This window comes from Glandiceps talaboti, chromosome 2 (assembly GCF_964340395.1).
Source record: "Glandiceps talaboti chromosome 2, keGlaTala1.1, whole genome shotgun sequence".
NCBI classification, from domain to species: domain Eukaryota; kingdom Metazoa; phylum Hemichordata; class Enteropneusta; family Spengelidae; genus Glandiceps; species Glandiceps talaboti.
In genome coordinates this window covers 30,655,681-30,679,948 of record NC_135550.1, presented here as the reverse complement: position 1 = coordinate 30,679,948, position 24,268 = coordinate 30,655,681, and the positions used below count along the sequence as shown (strand labels likewise).

The 24,268-nt window shown below is 35.7% G+C and overlaps 3 protein-coding genes and 1 long non-coding RNA gene across 9 annotated transcripts in view; 3 read left to right on the top strand and 1 right to left on the bottom strand.

The window, feature by feature from the left end:
* The window catches only part of LOC144453363 (E3 ubiquitin-protein ligase HECTD1-like), a 47,405-nt gene extending 42,029 nt beyond the window's left edge, over positions 1-5,376 (top strand). For all 4 annotated transcript variants that reach the window (XM_078144638.1, XM_078144640.1, XM_078144639.1 and 1 more), the window contains 8 exons: positions 21-222; positions 580-662; positions 1,107-1,433; positions 1,674-1,811; positions 2,076-2,683; positions 3,137-3,309; positions 3,841-3,991; positions 4,549-5,376. In XM_078144638.1, the coding sequence (XP_078000764.1) occupies positions 21-222; positions 580-662; positions 1,107-1,433; positions 1,674-1,811; positions 2,076-2,683; positions 3,137-3,309; positions 3,841-3,991; positions 4,549-4,831 (1,965 nt within the window). In that variant the 3' untranslated portion in view covers positions 4,832-5,376. The remainder of the gene's footprint in view (positions 1-20; positions 223-579; positions 663-1,106; positions 1,434-1,673; positions 1,812-2,075; positions 2,684-3,136; positions 3,310-3,840; positions 3,992-4,548) is intronic.
* Positions 5,377-6,579: 1,203 nt separating this feature from the next.
* On the bottom strand, positions 6,580-12,904 carry LOC144453364 (enolase-phosphatase E1-like). Its single transcript, XM_078144641.1, has 6 exons — positions 12,655-12,904; positions 10,823-10,924; positions 10,442-10,656; positions 9,484-9,616; positions 8,911-9,034; positions 6,580-8,393 (listed from the first exon to the last, which is right to left on the bottom strand). Exons 1-6 carry the CDS (start codon positions 12,763-12,765, stop codon positions 8,239-8,241), a joined length of 840 nt encoding a protein of 279 aa, XP_078000767.1. The 5' UTR covers positions 12,766-12,904; the 3' UTR covers positions 6,580-8,238.
* A 481-nt stretch (positions 12,905-13,385) lies between these two features.
* Positions 13,386-24,268, top strand: part of LOC144450745 (uncharacterized) — a 42,081-nt gene continuing 31,198 nt past the window's right edge. For all 3 annotated transcript variants that reach the window (XM_078141466.1, XM_078141457.1, XM_078141449.1), the window contains exons 1-2: positions 13,386-13,552; positions 14,312-15,042. In XM_078141466.1, coding sequence (XP_077997592.1) covers positions 14,331-15,042 — 712 coding nt within the window. In that variant the 5' untranslated portion in view covers positions 13,386-13,552; positions 14,312-14,330. The remainder of the gene's footprint in view (positions 13,553-14,311; positions 15,043-24,268) is intronic.
* LOC144450763 (uncharacterized) lies at positions 16,107-17,809 on the top strand. Its single transcript, XR_013482259.1, has 2 exons — positions 16,107-16,485; positions 17,498-17,809. It is a non-coding gene; the product is annotated as an uncharacterized LOC144450763 (long non-coding RNA).

The window sequence follows — 24,268 nt, the reverse complement described above, 5'->3', positions numbered from 1 at the left end:
TCTCTCTTTTCCCATGTCAGGAATTCTGTGGTATTAGTTCTAAACCTTCATCTCCCAAACACAAGCCAATAGCTACTAGATCTAGTCGAATCCTGAGTGATACCGACATGCCTACGTTAAAGAACAGAACTGATCCTTCAGCTTGTACAGTGGATGATGTACTACAGTTATTGAGACTACTGTATGGCATGGCCACTGATATGAGTAATAGGAGACGAGAAGGTAAGACAAAAACAGCTATTGGTTTTATAAATGTCACTGGAAAGTTCTTGGTTTCTTAAATTTTAATACACCCAAAGTTACAGAGTTCTTTTTTCCACAAAGTGTTGATATGTTATAATATTTACTACTGTAAAACCAGATTTTGTTTGTAAGGATTTCTTAAAATCTATCCTATATTGTTTTATTCAACATATTTGGATTTTTGGACAGAAATGTCCATTTGGGATAAAGTTATTTCATTGAACTGAAATGTCCAATTGTTTATGTATGAATTCAAAGTGTTGTGTTTTAAATTATCTGTCGCTATATAAATAATAATCCTGAATTGTATGTATGGCCCATATTGTACATCAACAGGAGTTCCTATCCATCATTTCAATGTACCTTTAGATGAGTTCCAGAGCATGAAATTAACAACAAAGTTACTGCAGCAAGTGCAGGTAAGTTTTAAATGTCTTCTGTTTTTTTCCAATTTGATCACCATCATTGAAACTAAGTAACTATAGTAATTCTAAAATTGAAATTAGTGCACTGGTGCACAAAACCAAAGTTCATTAATAAATCATTTTGTTTGAGCTCAGCTTTACAAAGTTATAGACAAGTGGAAGAGGCATCTTTCTCCCAACTTCAGCACAAATCTATAGGCTCACAATGAGTAAGTCATGATGTAGCAGACATACTCATTGAAATATGATTAACAAAGTATTATTATAGGAAAAGAAATACAATCAGGAAAGAAAAATGATAAATCCCCAAGAAGTAAAGTAACATTGTGTAAAAGGTACCAATGATATTTCATCAAATTAAAAAAAAAAGTACTAAAAAGTTAGTACTACTTAATGTATTGACATTAAAATGTTGTGTCTTTGTCTCTTGTATGATAGGATCCTTTGGTCCTAGCCAGCCTTGCCCTACCTGATTGGTGTGAAAAGTTGGCTAACAGATGCCCCATGCTGTTCCCATTTGAGACTCGCTCCCTCTTCTTCACTTGCACTGCCTTTGGCGTATCAAGAGCTATTGCATGGCTACAAGACAAGCGAGATGCCACCATGGAGAGACAGAGAACACCTACATCACGTCGAGATGACCAGCATGAGTACAGAGTTGGCAGGTTGAAACATGAAAGAGTTAAAGTGCCACGTGGACAACAGCTACTAGAATGGGCTATGAGTGTCATGAGATTCCACTGCAGTAGCAAGTCAATACTTGAGGTAAGTATCATTTAGCCAAGTTATGACATTGAGTTTGGGAAGCAGTTGCCTTTGAATAGAAGTAAAGTTTATGGAGGATATTTTAGATACATCGTACTTTCTATCAAGGGGGCGATTTTAGACTAACAGTTTTTGGATATAGACAAGTTGTACAGACCTTTGTCTGCCATTTGGTACCACTTGCTGTGTCAAATTGTATAATGCCAATCTATATCATTAGCATTGTTTTACATCTTTCAGGTGGAGTTCAACAGTGAAGAAGGTACAGGTCTTGGTCCAACTCTTGAGTTTTATGCTTTGCTGGCAGCCGAGTTACAAAAGAAATCCATGGGTATGTGGATATGTGATGATGATTTCCCTGATGATCAGGCCAGACAGGTTAGTTTCACAATTTATATCTGTGTGGTTGATCTGCCAGTCATTTTGTTCATCACAATACAGGGTATTAGCAAAATTTCTGTTTGTCATGCTCATGGAGGTGTGATGTAAATGCATGTCATTAATAAAAATATAGATGAAGAGATGAAGGAGATGATACAGGAGGTTCTGAGGACTGTTTGGTAGTCAACTATAGCTTGCAATCATAATGTTTTTCTTTGAACTTAGTAAAAATGTCAGACTGTTCTTTGCTTATATTTACAGGTGGACATTGGTCATGGTACAAAACCACCAGGTTACTATGTACAGCGTACAAGTGGTCTCTTTACAGCCCCACTACCTCAAGAAGCTGAAGACACAGACAGAGTAGTACATGTTTTCCATTTCTTGGGCATCTTCCTTGCCAAATGCATCCAAGACAACCGCTTGGTGGATATACCTTTGTCAAGACCATTCTTGAAACTGATGTGCATGGGAGAAGCTGGCAGTAGCATACATGAGCCATATTTGGACTCTACTTTACATGACCCTGAGGTCAGTTCAAGCGAGAGCCAATCAGAGGCCTCCATGGATGATTACCATGAACAGATATCCAGTATACCAGATGCGGATTCCAAATCTGAACTGATTCTAGATCCACCCAAGACCAAGTCACCAGCCTGGTTTGCTGGACTGCTGACCTGGGATGACTTTCAACTTATTAACCCTCACAGGGCTAAGTTTCTCAACCTTCTCAGGGATTTGGTGGCTAGAAGAAAGAAGATTCTAGCAGATAGGACACTAACAGAGGAAGAAAGAAATAATCAGATACAAAACTTATGTATAGAAGGTCCTACAGGGTCAGGACCACCATGTAAATTAGAACATTTAGGGTAAGAAACAAGACATCACCTGAATGAAATTAACATTTTGTCTGTAACAAGTTGTCAGTCTGAGGGCGCTATTCATCACATGACCCGAAATTGTCTCATGCCAGTGATTTTCTCTTATAGAAGCAGCATGTATCAATGAAGACCTTCATTTCTTGAATGAACAGATGTTTTTCAAAGCATTTAAATTCCACAACATTTCTTGTAGAGTATCTATTGATGTAGTCTATAAAAATGGTGACATTTCAAGGCCTTTGACCAAATTCTGCAGTTGACAAATACCATCAATGTTACAATGTTTAAAGTTATGTTTTGTTGTTTCACTTGAGAAGTTCTGTTTATGTTCAATTCATTGAAATAACAAAGAAAAGGACAAAATATAAAAACACAAAATGTTTCTGTGTAACTACTTTCCTTTCTATTTTTAACAACATTATGACTATTGATATATTACAGGTTAACTTTCCAGTTCAATCCCTCTTCCAAAGTGTATGGTTTTACAGCTGTAGATCTTAAACCCAATGGTGAAGATGAAATTGTAACGTTAGAAAATGCAGAAGAGTACATAGAGGCTGTCACTGACTTCTCTCTTCATACTGGTATTAGGAGACAAATGGAAGCTTTCAGAAGTAAGTCTACAATGTTATCATTATCAACTGTATACGTGGTGATTTTTCTATCTTATTTCTGAGCTTCTCTAAATGTACAATGGTTAGCGTAGTCCTGGGCATTGTGCAAAATACAGTAACTGTACACTGTAATTAGTTCATTTTTTTGATTCAGAAAAAACATGTATTTTGTTTTTGGTACGTAGACCAGAAGTATGTACAATTCTGTCAACAGAATATTATAGGAACCAAAAAGTGTGTGTTTCAATTTTGTATAGCACTCTAGTTGAATGAAAGTTTTCAAAACCTTCCTTGTAATACCGTATTGCTAGCATCAAGAGTACATAAATTTGATAATTGTAAAATTGTAGGTAAGGATGTAAGTAACCATTAATTAAAATGAGTAGATGTGCACTTAAAGGTCTTTAGTGGAAATGTAAGAGCCATGAATGGTACAGCTAGAATAATGAATCAAACATAGATGTTGTAAATCACAATGTGTTTAGCCATGTGTACAATATCTGACTTGTATATATATGTTGCTCCCAACAGATGGTTTCAATGAAGTATTCCCTATGGACAAACTGCACTCCTTCAGTCCTGCAGAAGTTCAAACCATGCTATGTGGTGAGCAAGCACCTAACTGGACACGAGATGATGTGTTGAATTACACAGAACCAAAGTTGGGCTATACTAGAGAAAGGTTAGTTGTACCTCTTGGTCATCTCAATTCAAAATAATTTTGATTGAAAAATGTGAAATTGTCAGGCATTTATGTATTTCCCTTGACAAAACCCTAGTGGAAATAGGATATAAATGAACCTTTTCTGTCAGTGGGCAGAATTTCAATGAAAATAAATCCAACTTAAATGTCCTCCAGATATTGTGTCTGCTAAACTGCTTCCTGTTTTAGTTCCTATGAACATTGAATGCCTCTATACAGCTTGCAAGTGTTTGGTGTCAAAGGTGTACGTATGGTTCTTTTAAGAAAGTTTGTAAAATTAGAGGACATTATAGTAATATTAAATCTTCAATATTTCAAAATGGCAGCAGACATTTCCACAAACTTTTATTGAACAAATTAAAGTTACATGTTTTCATGGAAATATGACTGAATATTTTTTTTTAAATAAAGGTAATTGAACAAACTTTGATGTGATAAAATTTCTAAGTGTAATGTTGCTAGCTTATTATTATGACAACTGGTCTCAATATCCTTTCTCTAATTGATTTATCTTTGTCATCATTTTGTCTTTACAGTCCTGGATTCCAAAGATTTGTCAATGTGATGTGTTCTCTAGATCCAGATGAGAGGAAATGTCTGCTACAATTTACCACTGGCTGTTCATCTCTACCACCAGGTGGAATGATGAATTTACATCCCCGTCTAACAATTGTAAGAAAAGTCGATGCTAACGATAGCACCTATCCTTCAGTCAATACCTGCGTCCATTACCTTAAACTGCCAGAATACACTACAGAGGAGATCATGAAGGAAAAACTCTTAGCTGCTACAAAAGAGAAAGGATTTCATCTCAATTGAGGGACCATTTCACCTGTGTATTGTAATAGAATGTTCTAACCATATGGAGTGGTATATGGTTGTGGTTCAAGCAACTCTTTGAAGTAGGGTGATCAGGGTCAAAGATTGTGTATTGGTTTGCTTTGGTGGATATTGGACGCGAAAGAGAGTTAATCATTGAACTTGACATTCTGTATAAAGTATTAAACACTAGGTGCTTATTTCTGTAGGCATATTTGAAGTGGAGTGACAGTTGGTCAAGAGGTTACCAGACAGTTTGTGCAATGAGACCCAAATTTCTTCTTTTTTTTTCTTCTGACATCGTACTTGTACAAAAAAAAAAAAGATCTATATCTTTAGTGTAGTTTTCTCCAATAAGTCAAAAATCATGATTACTGTGTGATTAGTTATAGATATATGTGTAGAGGGAGGGGTGAGGACACTATCTTTACATTGAATCACCCAATTATTGAAGCAATAGGTGTAACATATGCAGAGAAATGGAAACAAATGCTGGTGTTTTGTTTTGTTTTTGTTTTGGTAATAAATGTTACATTATGATTGAATTATTGTATTTTATTTTCTGTTGCATATTGACCCTCAATTGTGTTGGATGCCTTCTTGAATCATGAAATTTTTTATTTTACCTTTTGATTTGGTCATTTATGAAGACATGACTCGTGATCTGTGAAGTTATTCATCCCATGAAATATAGCTGTGAAGGCATGGCAACAAAGCATATTTTGAGGTCGAGTCATGGTCAAAGGTCATAACCTGTGATGTCACTCAAAGTTGTGATATTCATTTTCATGGGCATGTGTAAGCTGGGGCATATTTGTTTCTTTATATGCTCAACATGGTGTATTGACTCAAAGCACACCAGTTGTAGAGTACACATATCGTATAAAACAACATTAGGTGAATATCAACCAATACTAGATGACATCTTGAAGTCATACAAATGACTAGTGACTTTTAATTAGTGATTTTATTTAGCTGTTACTCTAATACACAGAAGTATAATGTCTTCATGGTAGATTGAAATTTGTGTTGATTTTCAAATTGTTAGCAGTCATCAGTGTAGTGTGTTCCTTGTGCAATAGTTTTGTGATCACCCCTACACTTTAACTAGTAAAGATGTCCTCATAAAATTCAAGATTAGATGTTAAAGTCTCCAAGATGAAGTTATGTATTTCACATTTGTTCATAAAACCAAATTGAAAATTCCTTTATTACAGATAAAAACCAAATTGCATCATTTTTGATAAATGTTAAAAAAGTTATTTTATCCCATGAGCAGTAAAAAAAAAAGCATGGAAAACATTTTCTAATGCCAAGCAAATATGGATGCCAGAATTCTACACCTTTATATTTAGGAAATGAAAACATGAATAGTAAAGTTTTACTATTGGCTTGGCATTATGAGACAGTATTCTCTGAAGTTGCTTCCTTGATCAAACAAAGCATAGTGTACCAAACCAAGGGCTATGCAAATATGAACCAACTTGTGAACTTGGAAACTCCCCATATAGATCATAAGTCCTTCCCCAATAGCAAGTAGAAGAGATATGTATTTATTTTATGTATTTTCATTCTAAGTGACTGTATTGTGAAGGAGTGTTATCCAGCCTGAGCGTGTATGTGTGTGTGTGTTGAGATCAGTATGCATGTACAAAATGTATTTCTTTTTTTGTGATTTTTTTGTTATATTTTCACACTTCTTGAAACAAGGGATGTAATTTTCATAAAAACTTTTGATTTATTGGCTACCAGAAAAAAAGTAATTATCTTTACCATCACTGTACTAAATATTGACGTTTCCATGACGACAATACAATAGTATTAAAATGCTATTATAATATTTGAAGCAAATGTCTTTCTTGTGTCTTGCTTATTTTCTTAACTCCAGTCTGATCCAATAACAATGCTAAGTTTCAAATTTGATAATCTAGAATGCCTGAAATAAAACTGATTTCACTGTATATGCCAAGGTCTCACACAACCCATTCATTTAGTAATCTGGTTTGTTGAATTCAAAGGCTAATGGGAAAATGGCTTTGAGATACTTGACAATAATTGGATTTGTGGACCATAGGGGAGAGAGATCAAGAGTTCAAGTAAAGATAAAAAAACAAAACTAACTTCTCGTAGGACCCCCCCCCCCTTTAATTGGCCAAAATTTAAAATGGTTTCAAAGAACACAATCAATTTCAAATCAGTTTGTAATACTGTGGATACAAAGTATGTAGTGAGGAAAAAATTGTGCTAATGTAAATTCATGGTGTATTTCTTTTATATGGGCCTTGAGCCTGATCCAAACAATAAATAAATAATGTAAGGGTAACCTTTCTGATAAGATTATTGGACCACTTCAGACATCAATCAAAAGCACAATACTATGTCTTTGAACATAGAAAATTTATTTTCCCTTTTATGCATCAACACATTTGTCATGAGTTTTCACAACGTGATGTTGAACACAAGGTATCAATTCAAATTTGAGAGAAAATCAACAGACATTGACAACCCATAAGCAAAGTATGGACCCAACATGGAGCAAAACAAATCTGGATATTAATATTCAAATAATCCTGAACACTAACACCACTACAGGTACACCTACCTAACTGTGTTGGCAGAACACACACAAGGTAAGCTAATCATTACTGGGTACCGATATACAAAGTAAAAGAAATGAAATGTCTCCCCTCCCTCATTGAATTGGAGTTAAAACTTACAATTTATCAATGAATGGTTTGACAGTTGATATACATATGTATTTGACGTGTTTGCCAATTTCAACATGATTAACTTTCTATATATGCATCACAATGATAAGAGTTGATATCAGTATTTAAAAGTATTTTGATAAATTAGTAGTTTCAGGTTGTGAACACAAATACTTCACCAGGGCAGCAGGGCACCTGGCTTTTACCCGAGTTGAGTCTTTATATAGTGGACATGAGATATAATTATTTATTCAGCTATCTCTATACTGTCCTTCATTCAATTGAAGTTAAAACTCACAATTTATCAATGAACAAAGATAGACATTTAGCATTCTTCCCATCCTACAACCAGTAGAACCAATGAATATAAAGCATAAAGCCAGATCATCGTCATAAACCATTAGCTTCTCTAAAGTGGTGCTTAGCAGACATCCCCGTACAGAGGTTTTTTCTTTTAAAATAATTTTTAATTGCATCAGCAGAAATATTGCACCCTGGCTTGCGAGAATGAGCCAAACCCAAAAAGGATACAATTTGTACTTTGGCTATGCATCGGTAGTAATTAAGTACAGAAACGGCTTGAATCTCTGACTTGTGAAAATGAAAGATGGCAGTGAAAGAAACACTAGGTTTGAAATTCTAGTAACCTTAAAATCTGCAACTAAATTTAAACCTTGCAAATTTATCAAATGCCATCTATCACTTCTTTTTACGCTGTCCATGTTTTTCAGACACCAGTTCAGAAAATGAATGAATTATGTTGAATTCTTTCTTCTCATCATCTGTGAGATCTGCATTACCAGGTCGAACCACAATGCATGTCTTCATTCCTGCCAGTGTGGCCGGTCTTGCTTCTGTACAAGTCAAGATGATAAAAGTGCAAAACATCTTACTATTTCCAAAAATAAATTAATTGGCAATACCTGAAGCATTTATGATGGAAAAAGTGGAAATAATTCTTGTAGAAGCCTGTGCAAAACTAAACAGCATAAACAGCATGGGGAAAGGGGGAAAGTTTCCTACCATAGACTTTATAGTTTATATTGATAGAATACACTGCACAAACTTACTACCATATTTTCATATTTCATATTTTCCCTCCAATTCTAATTCATTACAATCCAAAATTCTACATAGCATATAGAAAAATTAAATAAATATATATGCATATCATAACTTGTCAATATTCTGTTACAATTTCCATCCTTAGATTTCTTGGACAGATTTTGGCTTTGCTACATAAATATAAGGTCAAAGTAATATATGTGTCATGATTCTGACATACTTAGTGTTTGCATAGGGAAGCAGAAGTTATGTGTTTACTGATATACTAGAAACTCAGAAATCAAACTAACAAACAAAGAACTGTACCTCGAGTCACATCTGTCAGAAACAGCATTTCTTCTTTTTTAATACCAATATCTTTTGAAATGTTTTGGTAACTTCCCTTTTCAACTTTTGATCCAATAGTGGTGTCAAAATGACCAGAGAATAGCTGTTAGTGAAATAAAAGCCATTGAAAGCACTCACTGGGTTTACTTACTTGAAAAGGGAAATGAAATATCAAACTTGTTACACGTTCAAAATGAGTGATGAAATACAAAATTTCCAGTTCAAATGTCCAGTGTATAGGGACTACAAAAACATCAACTACACATATTTCATTTCACTGAATTTATTTTGCATAAATAAGTGAAGTCAGTTTTTCCCTTGTATTTCATTTCAACCAAAATCTAAACAAGAAGTTAGTGACATTTTACAAATCTGTTAAAATGAGAAGAGTGAAATTCTTGCTACCTGATAATAATATTTTTTGAATTCTTCTCCACTGCATTTTTGGATTTAATACTTTGACAAATAAAACAAGCAATGAAATAGATATTAAATCTATACAGTAAATTAACAATCATATGAACTTGGAAAGAAAGAAATATATTACAGTACCTCCAATAAATCACCTTTGTCTGAGTGTCCAAATAGTAATTTTTGTGCTTCTATGCTGCCTGATGAATAAATATATACTTTTCTATCTTCTGATATCCACTGTTTGATAGCTGGTACAACATCATCATATACTCTAAGAAAACAAAAGAACAATATGAACTAGTGATTTTGTACATGCATGGATCTTACCAGCCAGTAAAACATAACATAGCGGTTTTGTTAAGGTGTGGGAACCCAGGTAATGGGAAGGAGGAAATTTGGTAAAATTGACATAGCTTCCCATACAATCTACCAGGATTTTGGTTGGGAAGCCCCTGTCAAGTAATTGGAGAATTTACATTTTACCTACGTACTGTCCTAAACAAACATGACTCTACACTAGAGTTTCTACAATGTAGACTGACTGTCCACTTTTCACAAGAAAAAGCAGACAACTAAACCTAATATTAACAGTGCAACTCACCAGAACATTAACCTCACATATAATTGCATAACAGGCATCAATCAATCACTGGATTCCACTATATAGAGTTCAGTGGTGCTGTACTACAGTTAGAATGATTTGGGGAATAGACATTTCGAAGATTAGCATAGTGTAATTGTAGAAAACTTTCACATTTTCAAATTTTTATTAGACAAACACAGATCTTGCATTTATGTTTTGTCTCTTCATATAATGAATCAGTTTTCTAAAATTCAATTATAGATGTTTAATTACAACAAATGGTACATGTTATGTACTATTAGTAAAATCTTCTGATCCTGCACATTTTGAGACCAAAATTGATTGACTTGTTTATGTTACCAGTTACATAAATGTTCTTGGTCGCAAGAAACTTCAGTAAAATGGGCTTAAACTCAGTTTCCATTAAACTTTGGTCTACAGCTGTCAAGTTGTAGAATATGATATATAACATAGACAAAAAGAAGGCAAACAATTACTGATATAATAACTTACTCTCCTTTGACTTGACCAGTCTGATAAGAAGCCCTCCACATATGTCCCTGTAGCTGTTTCAGACCTGTTGTCTTTCTATCACTATCCATTTGCCACAGTACATTCTTAGTAATAGCATCCTGTACAGTCTTCATTTTCTCTTCATCATCCTTGGAGTCTTCTAAATCTGGTATAGCTACCACACCTTCAATCTTTGCCTTGGTGTCTGCCTCAGCCTTTATAGTAACAACAAAATTTCACTAAAAAAATTTCCTTGCTTTTTGTTGTGCTCACTTTGTGATATATTTATCACACAGGATTATCAATATGGAACTGATATACATATGATTGTAGATATGACAGAAGTCTTCAGAATACTTGATATCAATATCGAATGCATACCTGTTTTCTCAGCTCTAAAACGTCTTGTTGGCATTCCTCTTCATCCCAGTGCGTTTTGATGTATTCACACACATTCTCTCTAATGTAGGGAAATAACACATTCTGTTGGAAAGATACAATTATTACATATTATTTAATCATAATTATTATTATTATACTTTATTTAAACTCCATAGACTGTTGAGCCAAAGGGTCTTCTCACAGTGTATATGTGTGTGTGTGTGTGTGTGTGTGTGTGTGTGTGTGTGTGTGTGTGTGTGTGTGTGTGTAATAAACAGTAGTGTTTCTGTGTTCAACTGAGACTGCTTATATATACACATTCACATTTTCATTTACAGAATCTTTAATTAAAGGAAACCTTTGGAAATCTTCTCCCTAATTCAATTTCAAAATTTATTATGCTCATGTAACCTAAATTTTGATAACAATTTTCTTCAACTAATATCTTTATTAATATTTAATTAATTCTCAAAATTGTATTTTATTTTTTAAAATAATCTATATGTTCTAAGTTTATTCTGTCCTTGACCACATTTACAACTATGTAGCTTATTTCCCTATTTCATTATGTAATTACTTTTTAATAATAATAATATGATAATGCATATGTCTCTCTATGTCCATCATAATAAAGGTATATTAAGTGGTATATCGTTATTGTGGCCATACGGATGAGGATTAGGTATTTATTTGGGATTTTCAAGTTATAAAACAATTTTATCATGGCATCCTACTTGAAAAATCAATGTAAAACAATATATGCCAAGTCCTTGTTTGTAACTCAATCAATTATGAAGGATTGATAAATATGTAAAATGTATATCACAGTGTTCTATTTGTGAGACATGAATAATAAATATACTTTTTATACTTTTTTTTTTTTTTTTTTTTTAGCTTTTTGCAATGTACAAACAAACACAGCCTGAATTTGTCATTGTTTCACATTGATTTTTCAAGTAGGAAGAGTGATTTTTTTGCCTATAGAAAATATAAAGGAGCAGAGTGGTGGCGAGTAAGAGCGGTCTAGCGACTAATAATAATGTCTGGGAATTTGACATTCTTGAGACCTGTGTTAGTGTAAACCTGGAAATTTGACTATTGCAGCTACTTTCCACACTTGCATCACACTTTATATTTAACTCATACACTGGAAAAAAAATTTCTATGTTGAGTTGGTCAGCAATATTTTTTTTCATATTTGGCCTGCAACAATTTTTTATCCGAAAATCCTCCAGCAACCTCAGCCACCCCCCCCCCCCGACTAAGCGTGTACCCCTACCTAATGTCAACGATAAAGTGTGTTTGTGTGAACTTAGTCCTGCTTGCAGACGGTGCACGGGTCTATATTACTGACACAACTCTAAACACGAGAATAGGAGGGACAATTGTCAGAATCGAGTCCCGGATTACTACGTGTGCAAGCAGGATCGTGTGAACTCAGTCAAAGTCCTTCCATATGCTAATCTAGACTCGGAGACTCTGGAGAAAGAGATCTTCATTATAGCTATGGATAGACTCTTGACTAGTGAGTGGAATGTAAGAAGAGCAGATTCCTAAAAAAAAAAAAAAAAAGATTAGTAAAAATGATTTACTAGTACTACTAGTAGTAACTATTATTGTGGAAAATAACCGTACACCGCACCGGTATCCAATGTACCTTAACAATAGCTGCAATAATTGTAGCGTCTTGTTGCGGTTTTGAGGGTTTTTTCGTCTGTTTTGGTGACTTTTTAAGTTTTAGGTGCAGGTTAAACACTAAAAGTTAAAAACTCACCAAAACAGACGAAAAAACCCTCAAAACCGTAACAAGACGCTACAATTATTGCAGCTACCTTAACAAATACTATCGGGGTTGTTGTTCCTTCTATATCAAGTAAAATTGCTTTGATGTCTTCCAGAAGACTGTCAGAAGATGAAGATGATCTTTTCTTTGGCGATGACATGTCAAGGAGATAATTTGCAAACACACGTGCTGCAATATTGTCATTCAACCAGCTGTTTCCGGAAAGCCATATCCGGTTACATGTTTGTGAATTATTTTCTCCATATAGTGTTTTCTTTTATTTCAAACGCCGTTTTGATGTCCTTCTTAAACATTGTTTATGATTCTATCTTAAGCCAACCGAAAAGTCTGGATTATCCTGATATCACTATTCAGCATGATTTTCATGCGCGATACGAGTTTGTGACCTCAGAATATACTACTACCCAGAAATCTCTGTACCACTACGTGTCAGGTTTGCTATTGGATCTTATATTTGCTTATACTCTTCCCTCCTACAAAAGAAATAGCAAATCAATAACTAGTACTTTTTATCTGTCTTCCTAGAGTTCCACCTTCAAAAGCTAATGTGGACGTTATTTTTAAACATATGTTAAAGTCTATTTGCTGTAAAATTCTATTTCCAATTATTTTAATACGCTGGGAAATAAATTGTGCCAACCTCACCGAGGGAAGGCCAGCAAACGATACAATATCAAGTCCACCATTTTGTAGTTACGCAGCCAATAGAAGCTTCTTGCAGTCAGGGAAGGCGTGTTTCACATGTACTATTGTTCCCGAAGTGACGTGCAGACGACCGACACGTTTACGTTTTGAGTGAAAACTCCCGAGTTTAATCAGAAAATCTGTCTCGCAGTTATATTGGAGTGGAACAGTACCATCACTTAAACACTCTTTTTCAGACACTGATTTTGAAGTGACTCTAAAAGTTTCTTCGATTTTAACAGGTAAGAATTTACTTGTGTTATCACCGGCGGGAGCTGTGCAGGCAGTATGAATCTATGATTATCACTCCAGACTTCTAATCAAGGTTGAGGCCTGGAAGTGAATATCACCCTTTTTATCATGCATCTTTATTTGAAGCTTGGCGGAAGTTGCCTAGTCACGTCTTGTTACCCCGTTTAGGTACAGGGGCTACTTGAATAGACGGGGGTTTAGTTTGGGAAGATTGCAGACACGGTCGGATTTATTGCAGCGTTAGAGTTCACACGCCCTCGCCTAGTCAAAATCAAATGCAACATCTAAACGTGCCCAGGCGTTTCGAGTATCAACGGAGCAATGACCCCTCAACAAATACTGCATCTACACACAGAGTCAACTACATGTATCATGCGTACTGTACTACGACCCACGTGTTGACGGAGCGGTCAGCTGGTCGTTATCTGCATGACCAGTGTTGGCACTGTTGAGATCCATTGTTTCAATCGAAGGATCAACTTTAGGATCACATATCTAATCAAAGTTCAGGTAAAATAAAATGTAGAGTTGCAATCAGACTTGTTTAAATTGATAGTCACTATAAAGTTTTTAAAGGTTCGCTGACTTACATAAAACATGTATTTAACACTTCGTCTGACCATAGCCCCTCCACCAACGGGTCTATGGTCTGACGTCTTGCCTTTTCATTTCTTAAAGCTGCCAACCATTGTTCCAAACTATGTTGTTGTGTTTATTTAGCTATTTTTCAAATTTGTATTATGTTGCAGTGTGTAAGGTTTGTTGACAATGGAAGCAGTCGATCTGTATGATCCTCAAACACTGGGTGTTGCAGTGTTTGCAGGGTTTGTGGTGCTGTCAGCAGCAGTATACCTGGTATCTGCATATGGTATCAGAGAGAAAACCTACGAAGAAGCAATTGCAGAACAGAAGATAAGGGCTCAAAGGGAACACCAAACCACCAAGGCAGAGCCAAAACCAAAGAAGGATAAAAAGCCTTTCAGAAAGTCCAAGAAGGAGAAACATGCAGGGACAGGTGATCAAGGTGGTGGAGGGTCACGGATGAGGGTTGAAGAACCTCCAATGCAGGTTGCAGATATCCAACAGTTGCAACAGCAGGCAGAGGTATTCAATCCACAGGCCGTTCTCGCTGAGGAAGAGCCAAAACACGAGAAACCTCCCAAGGTAGAAAAGAAGCAGAAGCATGAAACAGTGAAGGAGAAGAAGAAGGAAAAGAAAGTGGAAAGGGTAGAGAAAGTTACCCTGGAGACCACCCAGGCACCAGCTCCCGTGAAGAGCACACAGCCTGTGAAACCAATCATGAAAGAAGAGAAACCAGTCAAGGAAGAGAAAGCTGTACAGGAGCCTGTTGTTACTTTTCAGAAAGCAAGTGAAGTTGAGACTGGGTTGAAGAGAGGAGCTGCAGTTGAAGAAGAAAAGGTTGCTGCTGTTGGTTCACCAGCAAAGAAGAGTGGCAAGACATCCAAGAAGGACAAATCAGGTATGTTACCATTAGATACAGACCAAGTAGGAGTGATAGTTCACATTCATGATATTGCAACAGTCAGTAGGGTTTTAGGATATCTGGACTACATGTGCAGGTCCAGGTTTTTTGGTACATGAAAAATTTGAGAACACATGTTATTAGGAGGGTAAACTGTCTGGTAAAACTTGCATCATTTTACAAGATTTACTAGGCATACACATGTAATCCTCCTCCTTTCAGACATGCTAAATGAAAGTATTGAAGACCTTTCAGAACTTGTCTGCATTTTTGTTTCATTTGTTCTGTATTTCGTAACAATAAGAGATGTTCACAGTTGGTTTGCTCATAAAGGTTTCTGTTTTGATAACCATATTACCAGTACCACACAAAAAATTTGGTTCAAGTACCTGTGGTCATGACTGTCTGAATAGGAAGGCTATTGTGTTGAAAAACAGTTTTAATAGAGGTCGTTAATTAAGAAGTCTGCAAATACTAGTAACTTACTGATCATAGAGTTCCATGTGACAAGCAGGTAGCAGAAATGGCATTATAGAAAATTTAGTGATGAAATCTCACCTTCATTACAGCATGTACATGAATATTGATTGTTTTCAGTAGCCAGGAGTTTGTTTGTTCAGTATTAGTACAAAGAGAGAGAGAGACAGTTTGAACAAAGACAAAGCAAACATTACCACAGGGTTAGACAAGTAAGCTCACTGAGAAATATACAAGATATTTATAAGCAAATGAAAGTAAACAATCTAAATAATACATCTGGATCATTGTATTGGTTTTTGAGAAAATAATTTTTTGTATCAATGGATTTATACAGATAATCCTTTATTAAAATTGCTCAGTATATTTCTAAAACATTTCTTAACTATAAATCTTGTGTTATGTTGAGATAGGGAGATTATGTTTATGCTGCCACACATTGCCAATCAATGTAAACGTTTTTGGAACTATTCTGAACACAGGAAGACTTGGCCCAAAATTGATTTCCACTATTTTCATCAGTGATTATTTCCTAGCAAACCCACTTTATACAGATTTTCAGTGAAAATAACTAAACAGCTAACTATTCATTTGTGAACATTAAATCCTTTAAAATAATATTCCACAGTGTTATTAAACCAACAGAACTTTCTCTCTTGTTAGCCATTCCTTAACCCATGGATGTATTAGTGAGAAGGATTCTGGACGGCTGTTTAATCCTATTACTTCTTTTGTTTACGTCAATTAACCCTTTGTCTCCGCTGCTCTTTGAAGACCGATGAACGTTCCTGCAAATTTGCATATGGGTGGAGCTCACATCTTGAGCTGTACCTGTCATGATGTTTGAACGCGTTGCGCATTAGGGGGTAAAGGTTAGAAGACATGCGCAATTGAAATGTCTGAGTGCATTGCCCAACTGTGAACCCAACGATACCGGAAGCAAGAAAATCGATCGAGTTATACGTAAGTTACAGCAAATTATACGTTTTTCATACCCCAAAAGTAACCCTTTTCAAATCTTCTCCCCTTGTGACAAAAAGTGACATCTAGCGCTCATTTACTGATCATTAGAAAGCCTGCAACGTGTTCCTTCCGACCATGTATGTCGGAATGGTGTCATGTCATGAGCGATCACGATAGAGACAATTTGTTTACCACTGTCTCACTATGTACTGTTTCCGTTCCCCTATACAAAAGCTTAGTGTGTAAGTGTAAGTTCCCCATTTTCTCGTAAAGAACATATACGAGTAGGCGCCGTATTCCCCTCTTCCTAGCGATTAGTTTTAGTTTGAAGTATAGCTTGTGATCTAACCTTCATGGCTGGACACTTGCTGCCAATCCACGTGCATGGGCGGACTCACAATCCCATGACGAATTTCGGATCCCAACGGGCCCATGTCTTTTACTATCCGCCATATTGAAATATTTGTTTACACTTCCCGTCTCAGTTGTTACATTGGTCACTTGCTGAAGTTGTTGTTTACAAGAGAATGTTTGTTAAGGACTTGGTATCGTGGGTTAATAGTTAATACAACTCCAAATACGATAATACTATCCGAAAGTTTTTTCCCTGCCACATATTTTTCCACTGGTGGGGGCTTGAAGGAGCCGGGCCCTTGCTGTTTGTAATTAATAAACAGTACAAAATTTGATTTGTCTGTCAACATTCCATGGATATTGATACATCCCCAGGATCCATGAAACTCGCGAAAACCCTGTTCTTTAGAAACCCACGTATATACATCATGTGAAGTGTATGATAAGCTACTGATTTCATGTATTAGCAATTTGTCTTGCATTGTGTATTAAGCTTATGAGATACGTGATAATTTTCATTATGCAACAGACTGTGAAGAGAAATAGAACACTTGTTGTTGTTGTTCAAACTTCAATGCAAACGATGGTGCCCCAATCCCTCCTTACATGTATGCTTGTTTTCACCCCAATAAAATGTTTTATCATTTGCATGTTACAGATGGTGAAGTGGCAATAATGGAACGACACAAGTAAACTGTGTAAAGTCGATCGACAACCGACCTGTAAAATGTCATATTCATCTATGATATTGAAAGGATTGCAAGTGGATGTCACCAATGAAGATTCTTGATTCAGTGACAAGCAACCTTCTTTTATATAATCTGAATTTACCCTTGTTTGGCATTTTTAATGTCTAGTTTATGCATAAAACAATTGACAATGACAAGTACCAAAGAGATTATCTTTTTATATTTAATGATTTTTTATGCGACAAATGAAGTTTGACTTAATAAAATCAGTTTCATTCAAACACATCCTCTCCATTGTTGTATTTCAACTGACAAATATATTTCATCTATTAAATAAATGAAGTCTTACATTCAGTAGCTCAAATCTGTACCTATCGTCCACACTCGACTCGCAACCATGAATAAACTGCATCTTGCCAATGATTCTTTTTTGACATTTTTATTTCTTGTACAATCAATCTTGAAACACATAGAGTATTGAAAAATATCAACTAGATTATCTGCAAACTGTTGAACGGGTGAATCTGCATTGGAAGTGATAAAAGCCAGAACTGGCTTGACTTCCTTCTCGAACTCTGACTGCAACTAGAACGAAACACAAATATGAGATCCATTTATTTTTCACATTATGTTTCTTTTTGTATACATTCCAATTGATAATAAATATACAAGTTTGTCTTCATAACAATATATATAAAGTAAGCGATATAATACTTTAATTGCATATGCTCACAATGTCACAGGCATTTACATTCCATGATCTAAAACAATAAAAAATGCATTCAAATATTGGGCCGGTTTTTTTTACCTTCAGTACTTCATGTTCTACATGAGTTGTACATGTAATTTCCTGTTCCTCCATGATGAGAATTGAAACAGAAATTGAACTATCAATATATATTCAAATATCGGTGTAATGCAACTAAAATACTAAATGGCATAACATGAATGTATCGACAAAAAACAACAACAAATGAACTGGTAATGTACCTGCACAAATTCGACAGAACCAATCGCCTTCAGCAGTTCAGGAATAGCGTCAGCCGCGCCGTCAAGTCTGATACCAGATGATACCACACGTTGGACTGTCGCATGCAATCACATCCATCGTCTCAGGACCGCCACAGGAGTCATCCTACATGAACTCTTGCTCGATATTATATCAGCATCTTCGTGTATGTACACAGTCGCTTGTAAACTGTTATTCCTTTCCTAAATGGTTAATGGTTTTATTCTTGTCTATGACGGTCCTAATACAGAACAATGACGTTATTATATAGGGGTTGGCTATATTCTTATAAAATCGGTAGCGATGTCATACATACACTGTACAGTACACACAACACGTACTTGACAACGCTACCGATTTTATAATATCATCACCAATCCCTATAATAACGTCATTGTTCTGTATTAGGACCGTCATAGACAAGAATAAAACCATTAACCATTTAGGAAAGGAATAACAGTTTACAAGCGACTGTGTGTGTATGCCATTTTGAACGCCATTTACGTACGGAAGAATGACGGAAATTGCCGATGATAACCCGATGAGCTCCTATGAATAAGTTATCACGTTAATCTTGTTACGGAAAGCCTGCCAAATCCCCGGAAGTATTAACGTCGGCAAGGATCACGGAAACAATACGTCAAAGGAACGTGCGATATCCTTCTCACTAATACATCCATGCTTAACCTAATCTGTGAACTAGACAGAGGATAGCGTGTTGTTTGAGTGACAGTTTTAACTGACAGTCTACAGTGTATTTTGAACTTTCAACTGGTCAATAAGAAAAGAAAAGTCAGTCAGTCAGACCTCATGAAGAAAAGGCATACTGTAAAAGCCATTTGCTCACATTTGTTAGTTTAAAACTGGTAGTCAAACACAAATGGTTACATTAGTGGACAAGGATAGTCTTTTGTATGTATTCAGAAATAGAAAGAAAGAGCACTGTCTTGATAATGCTTGTAGGATGTAATCCTGCAATTTCAAACCTTGTCTGCAGTGAAAATAGGCACAAATTTTACTTCCATTGAAAGTTTAAGTACATGAAGGGAGATTCTGAGAGGGGTTAAGAAACCCAGGGATCAGTGTGCCCTCTAAGCCAATTTGACGTGCCACTGGCACACACAGTTTCTAGTGACGCACCAAAATTTGGTGTTCCCCTGTCTCTTACAATGTGGTGACTCACAAGAAATGCCAGTTTCTATCTATCTTACTCACCCACAACAAGAAAATTTGGCTATCATTAGAGGGCACACTGCCAGGGATTATTGTGATGCAGGTAAAGGAGACCTAGTAGTTAGCTGAAAATTAAGGTAGAACTGAATTACTTGTATTAAATGTTTTCAATGTTATTGAAGTGGTCACAGTCAGAAGAGACAGGAAATACATATAAATACCTCAATGAACAAAAGATGAATATTTAAGACCTCAATTGATGAGTCAAAATTATCTATATCATATATGTGTCACCGTATGCATTTTATGTAACATCAATTCTCAAAATATTAATTTTTCAGTCACTCCAATTTCCATGTCAGTAATGCAGACATGCTATAATTTTTACAGTAGCGGTACTTCATTTTTTAATTCATTGAATTTGAAATAAAGCAATTTGTCTTTCTAAGGCGACGAGTAGGTGACATCTGCAGAATTTCTCCCAAAAATGTTTACGGCAATTTCCCTCCAAAGTTGGAATTGAATAGATGAGAAACCTATTTTAAAAGTACACAGTGTGACGTGTCCATCTCTACTATTAACTATTACTGGAAAGTGGTAGTAAAAATACAAGTACTCAGTTGTAGAAGCATATGTATGGTTGTATACAGATATTCATATTGCTTTCAATCCAGTCTGGGTCTGAAATGGAAATTTAGAGTTGTTAAGTGTAATGTACTTTATGGTACTAGGAACATACCACTGGTTAAATAAAATCAAGAATGGAATTTGTCCACAGTGCTTTGCACACCTAAAATGTTTTATGACTACACACATGTACAGAAATAACATGATCCTGTTTGTCAGCCACCAACATATATATTCAAAGACTATGACAAATGTGTCTATTCTGATATCGCCACATGGAAAGTGATGGTACCAAACAAAAAATTTGAATCAAGTCACAAGCTAAATGTGTAGATCTGGATTTAGTTTTGTTAGTCATTGACAAATAGAAGGGATTTCAATGGTATTGTGAGATATCTGAAAGGTATTATAATTGTGTGTTTTGTAGCCAACAGTTTGACATTTAGATCTGGATATCATGATATAATTTCACTGTAGTCCTTAATCTATATTCACTTCAGGAACATGCTGTTATTAGCCGAGTTTGTGATGGGTATTTAACCCTTTCACCACCAATGGCCTCATGGGATTGTGTGTTGTCCACCAGCCCCCTCACTAACATAATGTGAGAGTGAGTGTGGTGTAATCAAACTGATATAAAAATACTTAGAGTTGCTTATTTTTTAAAAATAAGGTATCATTTGAATGGAAAATAAATTTTCTACATCATAGTAGCAAATACATAAATTCAAATATCACACACATAACCGAAATATGGATTAATGTAATAAAATATTAATAAAACAAGCATAGGTTGTTTATTTATTGACATATCACAAATAAACAAAATATTTATATTACAAACAAAATTCAAATTACCAACATTTATGTTCCTACAAAACTTCTGTATACTGGTTAAATGGTCAAAATCGGCGAAAATTTGTCAGAAAATGTTATTTTTAGTCGTAATAAATTTGAACGAAAATAATTAACGGCTCACTAATCCGATTACGACGCAATAGTCAGCCCCACACCGGCAATCAAAGGGACAAAAATATCTGAAGTCGTCGCCCCAATACCTTCAGAAAAATCAGTTTGTGTAATTATATATCATTATTTGACAGAACAACAAAAAATTATCACCAAATTTATCCTCAAAATCAGTAAAAAATGCCCCCAAGTTGGTAGTTTACGAGTCCGAATCGGGACGCCAACGTGACGCTTTTCGCCGACATGTTTACCCACAAAGGCAAATCTGCAGTCGGGACTTTGAAGTTACGTTGCGATAATCTGATCCTTCCATATACTGCATCGAGTTCACGCAGCCATCTTCTTGTATAAAACATCGTATTCATAGTCAAAATTGAGTGGAAATTTCTACGAACAGCACCTTTATTTACATTGCAAACGATGTTAGGGGAGACAGATTTTGCCTCAGCGATGTTGAAATTTGAATTTTACATTGAAAAACTCGCGCAAAAAATCCGATCGGAAAATCGCCCATATCACGAGTAAGTTTCCCTCCACTGACCTCTACACACTGAGCTAATACAAATACAAGTCATTATTGAGCCGTAACAAAAAGAAATAAAACCAAAATAATCCACTATATAGCCCAAAATTACCCCCAGAACGTTAGCATGGGCGTCGGCACGGTCACAAGATTGCGTAAATTTGAACGACATTCAAAAATTCAACCGTAAACTGCCGTCGGCAGCTCACACGGCCTTAGCGGGAATTTGATGCTTACATACAAGTACAATGTGTTCCCATAGCTAAACACTTGTATTCAACGATGTATTTCAAGTCAAATTCTGTCGAAATATCCAAAGATAGTGACATAATTTATATCGTAGGCCATGTTATGAGAGCCGTTAATTACTTCCGCCATGTTGAAATTCGATTTCGTGAGCGAAAAACGCACAAAAAATTACGATCGCTCGTCATTTGGATCGTACTCGAGATACCGTTCACTGTCATGCTTTCAAAATGGCTGTGTAGATAAACAAGGCTAATACGCATGTGTGGAACTAGTTATGGCAGCAATTTTTGCAGCAATAGCTGCCGTTAAACGGCATAACGGCGAGGTAGGTGAATGAACTTTGGCGTTCCCGCAATAGCGGGAATTGGTGGGCGCCCTAGAGCGTTCCCGCAATAGCGGGAATTGGTGGTGAAAGGGTTAATGTGTATGCAGTTTTATTTTTGTCAAACACAGCTGGGAAAAGTATATGGAATGGTTATGAATTCTAGGAAAACCAGCTTGCTTCTAGGTATGACTGTTTGCGTATCCTGTAATTTAACTCTAGTTATTCAGGTTTGATGAATTCTAAAGTGTAGTTAACCTGAATGACTGAAGTAGACATATAAAGGCCATTTAATGACAACAACTGCACAGCCCTTGCATCAAACAATATGATGTGTGTATGTACTGAACACAAAAATGTCGAGCAGTTCCCATGAGCAGAATGGGAAGTGTTCCTCTGTGGATATATACATGGCAAATTGTTAGCTTGCATAAACTTTGAGTAGTGCTGCAAGAGATATCCCTTCTATAACATGAAATGGTATCACTTAATGAAGTAAACCAATCGCACAAATATGAGAACTCGTAAATGCTTGAGATCAAATGTAGTATTACATGTTGTGATCAAATGTAGTATTACATGTTGTCCTAACATTTTAATGTAAGTTAGAAAACTCTTAAGGTCGACCTAAACATTCCAAGTGGTGAGATATGAACCACAGTAAAAGTTTGAACACTTCTGTAGTTCTGTGCTGTAACTTTGTAGGAGATAAAGCAATGAACTGCAGCAGATTCTGTGAATGATCACAGACTTTCAACAGTATGGTAATATTACTGTAAGATACAGCTGACCTTTTGCACCCAGCATTATGTGAGTTTGTGAGCGCAAATGGGTTCACGTAGGTTATAGAGAACTTGTCGGGGTAGCTTTTTTAGGTACACCCAAAGATCTCATCTGGCTTTGATTTGAAACACAAAGTAATCTCTCTAAAAATGGCAAACCTCAACAAGTAGAACATATTCTTTGTACTTCAGTAAGCTGGACTGTTTGGACTATAGTATAAGTAGGCAGTCAGAGCTGTGACTTAGTTACATTGTTCTTTAGTACAACTATCAGGGTCTGCTACATCTGAATGTTATATCATTTCATTGTGTCTGACATACATGTCAGTTGCAGTGATCCTATACCATGAAATTGATGAAATACCCAATGCAAAGGTCAAAGGGCGACGATTTATCTTGGTATCGTGTGAGTGTCCATGCCACACATGAATGACTGATAATCTCGCCTCCATCTGAGTTACAGATGATATTAGACAAGATTTATAACTCTAATGTTGTGTATTAGGAATGTCAATTCCTCAAATCAACTAATGACTTGTAGATAATGATTTCAGAAGAGTTTCAATATTTACAGATCGATAAATTGAACAGTGTGGTTTATTTTGAGATGTATTTTCTCTATGATTAATTTGTGATATCAATAGATTTATGTTGAATTGTTCATCATTTTTGCATACAAAAAGTCTATGAAATTTATTAATATCAATTTATTACATTTGCAAGTTGCTACCTTCTATCCAGTAATGTTGAGAATGTCCTTGGTGTATTGCTTGGTGAACTTTGGCTGTATGTAATTTGACAGGGTACAGTTATTGGATGAAAGGGCTAAGGTAACATTCAAGCTGTTGTTCTTTTTAATTGCTTGCATGATACATTACATGCATATGTTGGCATAGAGAGAGTAATTATGTCCTTGTAGGCTAGGTCCTTTGAATAGCTGATAATTAACAGTAAGCCATGCATTCATTTATAATGCACTATGGGAGGGGAAATAACAAGATGTGACTACAATATTTACTAGCCAGATGGGACAGTGAATAGACAGCTGAGATGATTGAGGCCAACAGAGTTTGACTTGGTGCCTAC

Bases quoted from the DNA above. Each gene is read 5' to 3' on its own strand.
- LOC144453364 (XM_078144641.1), bottom strand. From the start codon at position 12,765: ATGTCATCGCCAAAGAAAAGATCATCTTCATCTTCTGACAGTCTTCTG. The intron at 10,925-12,654 runs GTAGCTGCAATA...TCTTTCCAACAG, and splicing joins CCCCGATAGTATTTGTTAAG to AATGTGTTATTTCCCTACAT. The intron at 9,035-9,483 runs GTACTGTAATAT...TTTCACTAACAG, and splicing joins ACAAAGGTGATTTATTGGAG to CTATTCTCTGGTCATTTTGA.